We start from the raw sequence: 12781 nt of genomic DNA, 5'->3' as shown, positions 1-12781 counted from the left end.
TCGGTCCATCTCTCGCTGGAAGACCGAGACCCCATTCGTGACACCAAAGGGAACCCTTAAAAATTGATAGAGCCGCCCATCTGCTTCGAAGGCTGTGTACTTGCGGTCACTATTACGGAGGGGTAGCTGGTGGTAGGCGGACTTGATGTCCACCGTGGAGAAGACCTTGTATTGTGCGATCCTGTTTACCAGGTCGGCTATACGGGGGAGAGGGTACGTGTCCAGCTGCATAAACCTGTTGATGGTCTGACTGTAGTCAATGACCATCCTATGTTTCTCCCCGGTCTTTACCACCACTACTTGAGCTCTCCAGGGACTGTTGCTCGCTTCGATGACCCCCTTCCCCCAGCAGCCTTTGGACCTCTGACCTGATGAAGGTCCGGTCCTGGGCACTGTACCGCCTGCTCCTGGTGGCGACGGGTTTGCAATCCGGGGTAAGGTTCGCAAACAGGGAAGGCGGGTCGACCTTAAGGGTCGCGAGGCCGTAGACAGTAAGGGGGGGTATAGGCCCGCCGAATTTAAACGTCAGGCTTTGCAAATGGCACTGGAAGTCCGGCCCCAGGAGGGTGGCTGCGCAGAGGTGCGGCAGGATGTACAGGTGGAAATTGTCGAATTTCCTGCCTTGGACAGTGAGGTTCGCTAGGCAGAACCCCTTTATCTCCACCGAGTGTGACCCGGAGGCCAGGGAGATCCTTTGATTTACAGGGTGGGTTACAAGTGAACAACGCCTTACTGTGTCGGGGTGAACAAAGCTTTCCGTGCTCCCAAAGGCGATCAGGCACGACGTCTCGTGGCCGTTGATGAAGAACGTCATCGTTGCTGTTGCGAGTGTCCGAGGTCGATTTTGGTCCAGAGTCACCGAGGCCAGATGAAGCAATTGCGAGTTCTGATCAGGCAGCGTGTAGTCGGCCGTGCTGGGGGCCTGGGGCCCCATCCAAGATGATGTCACCCATGGGTCACACATGGTGTCCGGGGATGAACAAGATGGCAGCGGCGATGGGCAAAATGGTGGCACCCACCCGTCCACCGTGGTGTCCGGGGGGGGCAAGGTGGCTGCGCCCGTGGGTCGCACGTGGCGCTAGGATAGGGGGATGGTAGTGAGCGCTGGGCGGTCGGGGCCTGAAGGGGCTTTGCCACGGCGGGCCATAGTCGCTGGAGACCGCAGCCATGGCGCGGGCCTGGCTGACCCCCACAAAGTTGCCCTTCTTGCCGTACCCTTTGCAGGTGGCAGTACGGGCCGGGCAGCGCGGGCGGGGATGATTCGCCTGCCCGCAGAAGAAACAGCGGGGCCCGGCGGCGTTAGCGGGCCGTCTCGTAGCGCAGGCCTGCGGGGTCAGGGGGAAGGTCTGTGGGGCTGCCGCTGCGGGGTGCCACGCAGCCCAGGGGGCCGCCGCGCGGTCGGGCGCATAGGACTGCGCGTTTCTGTAGGTAACATCCATGGACCCTGCCAGGGTCCGTGCCTCTCTAAGTCCGAGAGTGTCCCTTTCTAGAAGTGTTCGGCGGATATCTGGGGAGCTCATACCTGCTACGAAAGCATCCCTGATTAAAAGTTCCATGTGCTCGCTCCCCGAAACTTGCGGGCAGCCACAGTTTCGGCCCAGCACCAGTAGCGCCCGGTAGAAATCTTCCAACGATTATTTGGGGCTTTGCCGTCTAGTCGCAAGCAGGTGACGAGCGTAGACCTGAATTACAGGGCGGATATAATGTCCTTCTAGCAGTTCGATCGCGGCATCAAGGTTCGCTGCCTCCTCGATAAGGGGGTAGATCCCAGGGCTGACCCTTGAGCGCAGGAGATGCATTTTCTGTCCTTCTGTGGGGGTGTCTCCGGCCGTCTCGAGGTAGCCTTTAAAGTACGCCAGCCAGTGTTTAAATATTGCAGCCGAGTTCTCCGCGTGGGGGCTGAGTTGAAGGCACTCCAGTTTGATTCAGAGATCTATCCTTCCAGCTTAAGTCTAATAGATTAAATTGATGCGCAATCAATTACACTCAAGACGAAATGATTTCATAACTGAAGGCTTTCATCTACTAGAACCTGTTCCCCAGCAGCTTCGAAACAGTAAGTGAAGGCTGCTGGGACAGCACCATCTCTTATGCTCCGCCTTCAGGGCGGAGCTACGTAACACAGCCAATGGTAGACTCCTCGGTCTAACCAATGGTCATCAGCCTCTCAGGTACCGCAATACCTGGTACTACCACACCCGTGTCAGCCCAAAAGCAGAATGGGCGCCAGGCAGCAGGCTTGTCCAGCCCCATTGGCCATAGCAGGCTTCATGCCCTGCGCTGGCAGGAACATGCAAACAACTCATATGCATTCATTTGAATGTGTTTAACAGGCTGGTAGCCCCAATCTCCACCTCACCAATATGCTCCACCCCTCCCAGCCAGGAGTCACACAGGGTGTAATTTGGTGCAAGTATTCACAAAAGGGGTTGTAGCGCCATGGCCCTTGAGGGGGAGCAAGGAGGTAAGTACCTTTATCATTGTCTTCGGGCTTGATGGAGCTCTGGGATTAGTGGGGACTGACTTAGTGGCGAGGTTGTGGGCTCGGGGTGCCCCCTTCAGGATCGGGGTGCCATAGCTGAAACTCCCAATGCTGCTGTATAAGACACCCGGTGGGATATTGCCAGCAGCGGCCAATGGAGAGCTCGCTGCTAGGACTGCTGTGCAATTGAAGGTGTTGTCCATCTCTCAGAGCCAATCAGAGGGTCAGCGGTCCGTCGGCCTTGGCAATGCCACCAATGGAGGTAGCTGCTATGAAGACAGCAAGAAGACGGAGAGGGACGAAGGCCAGCTAAGCTTTTTTATTTAATGTTTCAGCCCAAGCAGGCAGTTCCCGCGATCAACGGGTGAATTGTCGAGTGGTGTTGGAGGTAATGCAGCACAGATGAGGGACTGGACTTAAGACTGTCTTTGTTTGGACAGTAGGGAGTGCCTTGAACAACTGACACCTCAGGGAATCTTACTTATGTCATTAAATCTTTATGCTCCAGGGTTCTGATATTTTTTAATGTTACTATGGGAAAAGATATGAATTAGCTTTTGGCTTTATCATTTAGCTTTGTTCTATTTTAGCGGAAAAAAGCTCTTAATTAACCCTAAAGCATCCCAACAAATTATGGAATGTAAGCATCAAGAAATGTAACATATCATTGTCTGCCTATAGGTTAATATGTCTGTTTATGCTGTTTGTTCTGTGCGGAGTTAGTTGATCCAAGAAGAGGACAGCACTTAGTCAGAGCGCCTCTTATCAAATAGGATACCCTGGTGGTCTAGCTGAAGCCTGTCAATGTGTGTTCATGTGTATATGAAGCTACACTATTAACTCCACGTGGTCAAAACTATGGGGTGAAAATCAAGGGGCAAATTAAAATTAACATATAAACCTCTATCTGGTAGGGAATGCTCACATGCTTCAAGTTGCTTGGCCATTTTTTCACTGGAAGGGTTTAGAAAAGGATTACGCTTAAATGTGGGATTTTCCAACAAAGCACCCTTGTGCTAGTTTAAAAATAAAACACTGAGACAATTTGTGATGAAAAATGCTATTGGATCAGGAATGAAGTTGATACCCCAAACGGTGACACCGATTTCTTCACAGAATTTACAGTGCAGAAGGAGGCCATTCGGCCCATCGAGTCTGCACCGGCTCTTGGAAAGAGCACTCTACCCAAGCCCACACCCCCACCCTATACCCAGAACCCAGTAACCCCACCCAACACTAAGGGCAATTTTGGACACTAAGGGCAATTTAGCATGGCCAATCCACCTAACCTGCACATCTTTGGACTGTGGGAGGAAACCGGAGCACCCAAGGAAACTCATGCACACACGGGGAGAACGTGCAGACTCCGCACAGACAGTGACCCAAGCCGGGAATCGAACCTGGGACCCTGGAGCTGTGAAGCAATTGTGCTATCCACAATGCTACCGTGCTGCCCTTGGAAAATGTTTTTCCTATATTGGTAATTGGTAATTACCTCAGACAAAACGAGGGTGAAATTAAACCTTGTGGCACCGTTTATCCAAGTGACAATCAGGTGGAAATGATTCACTTTAAAGGGCCAACTCTTGAACCCAAATATATCTGACATTATGGGTGTAAAATTTTAACCCACTTGAAACCTATCCACTGGCACAGAGTACATTGTAGTGATCTGCATATCTGTATGTATACAAGGGGTTGATATATAGACATATCAGCTAAGTGATCACTGGGTGGCATCACTAGAAAGGGGTTCTGCCGAGTTCCCGCCTCTTCGTGTGTATAGTGACTAGTGACCAGAGGTAGAGAGAGGTAGCTCAGAGTGCAGATGTAGTTAATCATAGTTTATTCTTATTCAATCATGTTTATTTAATATCTAGTATAAGTATTGGAGAGAGAATAAACTCACCGTTTATTTGTTAAAGTTACTCAATAAATTATTTGCTTTAATTGGAAGACTGAGTGTTAATCAACATCGAGTAAGCGATCACCTTGGTAAGAAGCAAATGAGTAACATATATTACAACAAATAATATAACATGCTACCAGGAGTAGTAATATAATACAACATACATTATATTGTCCTTGCATTTGAGAGGCATTCTGGTAGCTGCCTAAAACAATTCCTTTGATATGCTACCTGTTTTAGACCTGCACTGGAGTAGGCATCAAATCTGCAGCATTCAGAACCACCAGGTATACATGCAGCACAGCCAGTGGTCCTTAAAGGAACAACTGGGGATCATTACCAAAAATGTTTGTTTTAAAAACCATTTTGTTGAATGTGGAGCTGAGCAGAATAGGAGTGCTCCTCCCAGCTCCACATTACAACCACAGGTCATTGCTGGCCACCATTCCCAGCTGGCAGTTCCCTCTCCCCACCACCTCTCAGATTTACATGAGGCCATTTTCCAGCATCCCAGTCAGTCACCTTTGCTACCCCAAACCCCCCACACCCTCTGCCAATGCCCAGTCCGGTGACTCTGCCCACAGTGTCACCAAGGACTGCACACCAATTCAGGCAGTCTGTGCCTGTGCTCAATAGTCTCTGGTCCTTGACCCTCAGCAAGGGTTCCCTGACAGAGGCCTTCCATTTGGTGTCTGAATACAGGGAAATAAAAATCCACAGATATTCTCATTAGCAATCGGGGCATTTAAACAAAAAAATGCATTGGATAGCTTTCACTGGGCTTAGAAAGTCAAAATTCACAGCTCCAGGGTCCCAGGTTCGATTCCCGGCTTGGGTCACTGTCTGTGTGGAGTCTGACGTTCTCCCTGGATCTGCGTGGGTTTCCTCCGGGTGCTCCAATTTCTTCCCACAAGGCCCGAAAGACATGCTGTTAGGTAATTTGGACATTCTAAATCCTCCCTCTGTGTACGCGAAGAGGCGCCGGAATGTGGTGACTAGGGGCTTTTCAAATAACTTCATTGCAGTGTTAATGTAAGACTACTTGTGACAATAAAGATTATTATTATTATCTGCATTTTGTTTCCATGTTCTTTACAAGTTTTGACTTTTCTCTTGTTTTTCTCTTGCTTTTACGCTCAGATGCAATTATGCCGTTCACATCTCCTCTAGACGCAACGTTTCTTTCTACGTTTTTCCTATTACCCGTCCCTTTGGCTTTGCACCATCAACTCTTTTGTTATTCAATCCCTCCTTTCTCCCACCATAGCACCGATCTTTCCTTTTGTTCTTTTACCCGCACTCCCCCTTTCACTTGCATAATACATAACTTTTCCCAGTTCTAATGAAAGGCCAGTGACCTGAAATATTGGCTGGAATCCTCCAGTCTGGGGTCTGAATTCAGTGAGAGGAGCAGAAGTCGGAGTGATATCGAGGGGTGGCCATGATGACTGACCATGCATGATCTCACATTGGTCAGCTCAATACCAATGTATCCTTAAGCAGCTCAGCAAATCTCATGGCAGGGCAGGCAGGAAATTGCCGTCCCTACCGTTACCTCTTGGGGGTCAAAGGTCTTGAGCCATATTTAAAGGACACCTGGACAGCCATTGATCCTATTTCCCTGTAGCTCTGAAGTCTATGGGTTCTTATCCAATTTCATTCTAAAAACCATGATTGAATATTCCTCCATCACACTGCCAGGCAGTGCATTCCTGATTCCAACCACTCACTGTGTAAAAATAGTTTTCCTCACGATGCCTCTTTTGCCATTTGTCTTAAATCAGTGCTTTTGGTTCTTGAATCTTTCACCAGTGGGAACCGTTTAGCATCCAGGGGACCAGCATATAAACGCCCGGAAGAGGATGAATGATCTGCTGCGCTGTGCCAGGATAAGTGCATTATCTACTCTCTCTGCAAACAAGGGTATCAGGCAGTCTAAGTGTGCAAGTGAACAAGGATGTTTGACAGGAGTTTGGGTTGCAACCTTCACCAGCAGGTGGGGCATCTGAACTGAATGTGAGTCAGCCACTTCACATTCCCAGTCTTAAATGAATGTTCTCCGTAATCCCTCAAAATGTTAAATACCTCTATCAAATCTCCTCTCGACCTTCTCTACACTAGGGAGAGAAGCACAAGCTTCTCTAATCTATCCATCTGACTGGTGTACTTCATTCCTGGATCCATTCCCAGATGTTCGCTAATAATTGCACAGAGTTCAGAAGCATTCACAACTTCTCAAACACTGAAGGCTTGGACTGGAAAGTGGCAAATAACATTCATGTCACAAAGAGTGCCAGGTGATGACCACACCCAACAGAGGAGAATTTAACCATTTTTCTTTGACATTTAGTGGCATTACCATCACTGAATCCTTCACTGTCAACATCCTGGGTGCTTACCATTGAACAGAAACTGAACTGGACCAGCCATATAAACACTGTGACAATAAGGACAGGTCAGAGGCTGGGAATTCTGAGGCAATTAACTCACCTCCTGACTGCCCAGAACCTGTCCGTTATCTACAAGGCACAGGGGAGGAATGCAATGGAATATTCTCCAATTACCTGGATGAATACAGCTCCAACAACACTCAAGAAGCTCAATGCCATTCAGGACAAAGCTGTCATTCCATTTGATCAGCACCCCATTCACCTGCTAGAACATTCACTCCCTCCACCATTGGCATGCAATGGCAGCAGTGTGTATTATATACAAGATGCACTGCAGTAACCCATCAATGGTTCTTCAATAGCACCTTCCAAACCTTTACCACCTAGAAGGACAAGGGCAGCAGAAACATAGGAACACCACCACCTGCCAGTTCCCCTCCAAGCCACACACCATCCTGACTTGGAACTATATTGCCATTCCTTCACTGTTGTTGTATCTAAACCTTGGAATTCCCTCCCTCACAGCACTCTGGGTGTACCGACACCACAGGGACTGTAGTGGTACAAAAAGGCAGCCTCCCATCATCTTCTCAAAAACAATTAGGGATTGGTAACAAATATTGGCTTTTCTGGCGAATACCACATCCCATCAAAGAAGTAAAAAAAATACTCATTAATCTTTTCTGCACCTTCTGTAAAACCTTCACATCCTTACTAAAGTGCGGTGCCCAGAACGGGACACAAGACTCCATTTGAGACCTAACCAGTGTTTTATAATTGTTCATATTCTGTGTCCCTCCTAAAAGCCCAGGACCCTATATTACTTTTTTGCTGCTTTCTCAACATGCCCTGTCGCCTTCAATGATTTGTGTAATGCTCTGTTCCTGTGTCTTTTTAGAACTGTACCCTTTATTTTATATTGCTGCTTCTCATTTTCTTACCAAAACATACCACTTCACATGTCATGACAGGTATCTGCCACCATTCCATCACTCTTCTCCTCACAGTTCACAATACTTCCAAGTTCTGCAAATTTTTAAATTTTGCCCTGTGCACCCACGTCTAAGTCATTAATATATATCACAAAAAGCAGTGATCCTAATACTGACCCAGGAGCACCACTGCATATTTCCTCCAGTCCAAAAAGCAACTGTTCACCACTATTCTCTGGTCAGGGTTTTCTATCCCTTCCCATTGGTGGGATCGTCCGCAATGGGTTCCCCAGCAGCACGGCCGGCAAGCAATACAATTGGCCATTGTCTTTCCGCTGCCGGCCAATGGTAAGCCACCTCTGCCGCTGGAAAACCCGCTGTGGGTGGGGAGGGGGGGTGGGGGGGGGGGGGGGGACGACAGAAAATCTCAGCCCTGTGTATTATCACTCAGCCAACTTTATATTCATGCTTTTACTGTCCCAGTTATTCCAGGGGTTTTAACTTTGCTGGCAAGCCTGTCATGTGGCACTTTATCAGGCACCTTTTGGAAGTGCATGTATACAACATCAACTGCATTACCCTCAGCAAAAATCTCAATCAAGTCAGTTAAACACAATTTTCCATGAGCATATCCATGCTGCCTTTCCTTCATTAATTAACACTAGCATCTATGTCACCACACAGCTTTTTTGCATTTTTGTTCTCTATCTTCAATGGGTACCTTAAGCCACCCACTAACCTGCTGCTTCTGCCCTAGTGTCAATTTGTTAAGCAGAGACTAATACTTGCTTTCCTTTTTCACTGCATGTTCCAGTGTCAGAGCTGCCCAGCAGAGCCTTTCCGTCTATAGCTCCGTCTGTATTGTTGTTAATACAAGCTGTTTCCTGGTTACTGTGCAACTTAGTCACTTAACACCGCCTCACATGTTTACATTTTCAGTCAGGTAGGACTTTACAACCTTACAGGGTTATTTTTTGCAAAGCTCTCAAGAAAACTGATTGCATGTTTGCTGATGTAAATGACATTCTAAATGTATCTCCCAAATTGGAAACTTAGTTTCAATTGTCAATGTTTCAGTCTCTGGCTGCAGCGGTTGAGTACAGCTGAAATATGTCTTCTGGTCAAGGCCCGGGAAAGCAAAAGGCAAAGACACAAGCTGTGGTTCACGAATCCAACCAGACCATAAGAGGAAGCAAGACAGACAACACATCTGGAGCTAGCCAAGCTCTGGTCCCACATCAACCATCACAAGCCCAGCAACAAAACACGATGCTTGTTCCAAAAGGTAAGGTGGAGAATACTTCAGCCTTTTAAGATCCACTTTAGCTATCACTTTGGGCTAGTAGCAAGCAATTAATGCAAAGACATGGGGCTGTGGCAAGACTTGCCAAAACCTTCACGAGGGTTGTGCTGAGCTCTTTGGTGAGAAGCCCCCCAAAAATGTCAAAGTGGTGAAAGGATTTGGGGTGTCCGCCCTGGAGACCCAGAGCTGCCATCGAGCAGAATAGTGGGGCGGCATGGTGGAACAGTGGTTAGCACTGTTTCCTCACAGTGCCAGGAACCCGGGTTCGATTCCCACCTTGTCTGACTGTCTGTATGGAGTTTGCACTTTCTCCCCCTGCCTGCGAGGGTTAGCAAACAGCTTCATTGAAAACAATGGCAGGTGAGGTCACCGCCGAGTGCAATAAACAATTGGAAAGATGGGCAGCATACTAACTTGAGTTCTATCCAGGGAGAACAATGTCACTGAGGAAGTTATTGACACCGTAGCAAGCCCACCTATCCTGGCAGCGCTGGATATCAAACCCACAGGGGTAAACATGCTGAGCAAAGCAATATAACCAAATTGGAACAGAGACCCGTGACAAGCATATTTAGCCGGGTGTTTCCCAGCACTTGCAATGCAATTCGGGGCCTCGACAGGTAACTCGCCGCCGAGGCTGCACTTAGTCACGTTTCCTGCACTGAGGAACTCCGCGACCCCCAAACTCCTCAAAGCCTAGGGGAACTGCCAGGGTGCCAGGTTGGCACTGCCAAGCTGGCATTTTGTGCGCGATTGGGCCAGGGTGCCCTAAACGAGTGTTGGAGGGGTGTGGGGGGGGGGGCGGAGATGCGCTGGGGCTTGGGAGGTTGGGGGTCGTGTCAGGGACCCCAGAGATCTGGATGTCATTTAAAAATGGCGCCCTGATCTCTCACTACTGATGCACCATCAATTACGACGAGATGAGAGTAGAGAGTAATCAAGGCTTTATTAAGCAGAGATGTGTTGCCTCCTGCAGCTGCTGCCAAAATGGCTGCAGCTCGGTGAGCCCATGCATTTATACTCCGCCGACTGGGCGGAGCCAGCAGGCATGGATCGACCCCCGTACCTGTAGTACAGGAGCCTTACCGTATTACCTCTCATATACGTATTATACAAACAGTGGTGACTACCACATTCACCCCCTGTTAAAAAACAGTCCAGCGGTGGGGGGTGGAAAACTATTTACATGGTATGTGAGCATTTAAAAAAACTATTTACATGGTATGTGAGCATTTTGAAAGAGTACAGTTTGGCGAAAGTTCACAAATTCAGCCGCTCGGGTGCCTTGATCCTCCGTTGTGAGCGCCGTAGTCCCGGTGGTGAAGCAGGCGCAGGCTTGGTGGCCTGTGACTCCGGGAGCATGAAGTCCTCATCCTCATCCCTGGGTGGAACCAATGGGAGGACGGGTCGTCCTGGAGCGGGGGCTGTGGTGAGGTGCACATGGGGGAAGGGTGGCTGGCGCCGGGGCAATTGGAGGGGTGGGGTGGGGAACCAGCTGGTGCCTGGTCCCTAAGGGAGACTGTGTCTTGGCAGCCGTTGGGGTACACCACGTAGACTTACTACGGGTTCGCATGTAGCAGCTGTACCCTTTCGACCAACGGGTCCACCATGTGGAGCCGCACGTGCTTGCAGAGGTGGACTTCCTAGGGGTCCTGGGGCTGCCAGCCACGTTGGGAGCGAAACCCCGGAGGTGGACTTCCCAGGGAAGACAAGGAGACGTTCAAGGGGGGTTTCATTAGTCGCAGTGCAAAGTACCGATCGGATGGAGTGGAGGGCGTCGGGGAGGACTTCCTGCCAGCGGGAGACCGGGAGATTTTTAGACCGTAGGGCCAGCAGGACGGCTTTCCAGACCGTCCCGTTCTCCCTCTCCACCTGCCCGTTTCCCCGGGGGTTGTAGCTCGTCGTCCTGCTCGAGGCAATGCCCTTGCTGAGCAGGAACTGACGCAGCTCATCACTCATAAAGGAGGATCCCCAGTCGCTGTGGACGTAAACGGGGAAACCGAACAGAGTGAAGATGCTATTGAGGGATGGCGAAGGGGAATCTGGAATATTCATCGACCACGTTCAGGAAATATGTGTTTCGGTCGGAGGAGGGGAGGGGCCCTTTGAAATCCATGCTGATGCGTTCAAAGGGACGGGAGGCCTTCACCAGATGCGCTTGGTCTGGCACCGCGGTAGAAGTGCGGTTTGCACTCCGTGCAGACTTGGCAGTGTTTGGTGACCATCCTGACTTCCGCAATGGAGTAGGGCAGGTGCAGGCCTTTATGAAGTGAAAAAACCGGGTGACCCCTGGGTGACAGAGACCATCGTGTAGGGCCCGGAGTCAGTCCACTTGTGCGCTGGCACATGTACCTCGGGATAGGGCGTCGGGGGGCTCATTGACCTTACCGGGGCGATACAAAATCTCATAATTGTAGGTGGAGAGCTCGATCCTCCACCTCAAGATTTTATCATTTTTGATCTTGCCCCGCTGTGTACTATTGAACATGAAGGCAACCGACCGTTGGTCAGTGAGGAGAGTGAATCTCCTGCAGGCCAGGTAATGCCTCCAATGCCGCACAGCTTCAACAATGGCTTGGGCCTCCTTTTCGACAGAGAAGTGCCAAATTTCAGAGGCATGGAGGTCGCAGAAGAATGCCGCAGGTCTGCCTGCCTCGTTGAGGGTGGCGGCCAGAGCGACGTCCGATGCATCGCTCTCGACTGGAAAAGGGAAGGTCTCGTTGACCGCATGCATCGCGGCCGTGGCGATGTCGGCCTTGATATGGTTGAAGGCCTGGTGGGCCTCAGCCGTCAGGGGAAAAACTGTGGAGTGGATGATTGGGCGGGCTTTGTCCGCATAGTTAGGGACCCACTGGGCGTAGTTTGAGAAGAACCCCAGACATCGTTTGAGGGCCTTGGGGCAGTGGGGGAGGGGGAGTTGCATGAGGGGGCGCATGCGAACGGGGTCGGGCCCTAGAACTCCATTTTGCACCACATAGCCAAGGATGGCTAAGCGGTTGGTGCTGAACACGCACTTCTCCTTGTTATACGTGAGGTTCAGGAGTTTGGCAGTGTGGAGAAATTTGAAAAGGTTAGTGTCGTGGTCCTGCTGGTCGTGGCCGCAGACGGTGACGTTATCCAGGTACGGGAAGGTGGCCCGCAGTCCGTACCGGTCAACCATTCGTTCCATCTCCCGTTGGAAGACCGAGACCCCATTAGTGACGCTGAAGGGAACCCGAAGGAAGTGGTAAAGGCGGCCGTCTGCTTCGAACGCAGTGTATTGGCGGTCCGCCTTTCGGATGGGGAGATGGGGAGATGGTAGGCAGATTTCAGGTCCACTGTCGAGAAGACCCGGTACTGTGCAATCTGATTGACCATATCAGATATACGTGGGAGGGTGGTACACGTCGAGCTGCGTGTACCGATTGATGGTCTGACTGTAGTCAATGACCATCCTGTGTTCATCCCCAGTCTTTACAACTACCACTTGGGCTCTCCAAGGGCTGTTGCTAGCCTCAATGATGCCTTCCCGCAGTAGCCGCTGGACCTCCGACCTGATGAAGGTGCTGTCCTGGGCACTGTACCGTCTGCTCCTGGTGGCGACGGGCTTGCAATCCGGGAGGGTGAGGTTTGCAAACGGAGGGTGGGTCGACCTCAAGGGTCATGAGGCCGCATACGGTGAGGGGTGGTAGGGGTCCGTCGAATTTTAGAGTTAGACTTTGGAGGTTGCACTGGATGTCCAGGCCGAGTAGCAAGGCAGCGCAGAAGTTGGGGAGGACGTAGAGC

General features: G+C 50.3%; 1 protein-coding gene across 2 annotated transcripts in view; it reads left to right on the top strand.

Moving 5' to 3' along the window:
- Positions 1 to 12781, top strand: part of LOC140409598 (protein FAM221B-like) — a 126783-nt gene that overhangs the window by 30501 nt on the left and 83501 nt on the right. For both annotated transcript variants that reach the window (XR_011940419.1, XM_072497957.1), the window contains exons 2-3: positions 8528 to 8656; positions 8791 to 8998. Coding sequence is in view for 1 of the 2 variants with exons in the window: in XM_072497957.1 (XP_072354058.1) it covers positions 8824 to 8998 (175 nt within the window). In the remaining variant the exon portion in view is untranslated. The remainder of the gene's footprint in view (positions 1 to 8527; positions 8657 to 8790; positions 8999 to 12781) is intronic.

The sequence above is a fragment of the Scyliorhinus torazame genome, chromosome 3 (genome assembly GCF_047496885.1).
Source record: "Scyliorhinus torazame isolate Kashiwa2021f chromosome 3, sScyTor2.1, whole genome shotgun sequence".
Classification (NCBI taxonomy): Eukaryota; Metazoa; Chordata; class Chondrichthyes; order Carcharhiniformes; family Scyliorhinidae; genus Scyliorhinus; species Scyliorhinus torazame.
This window is presented reverse-complemented; position numbering and strand designations above follow the sequence as displayed.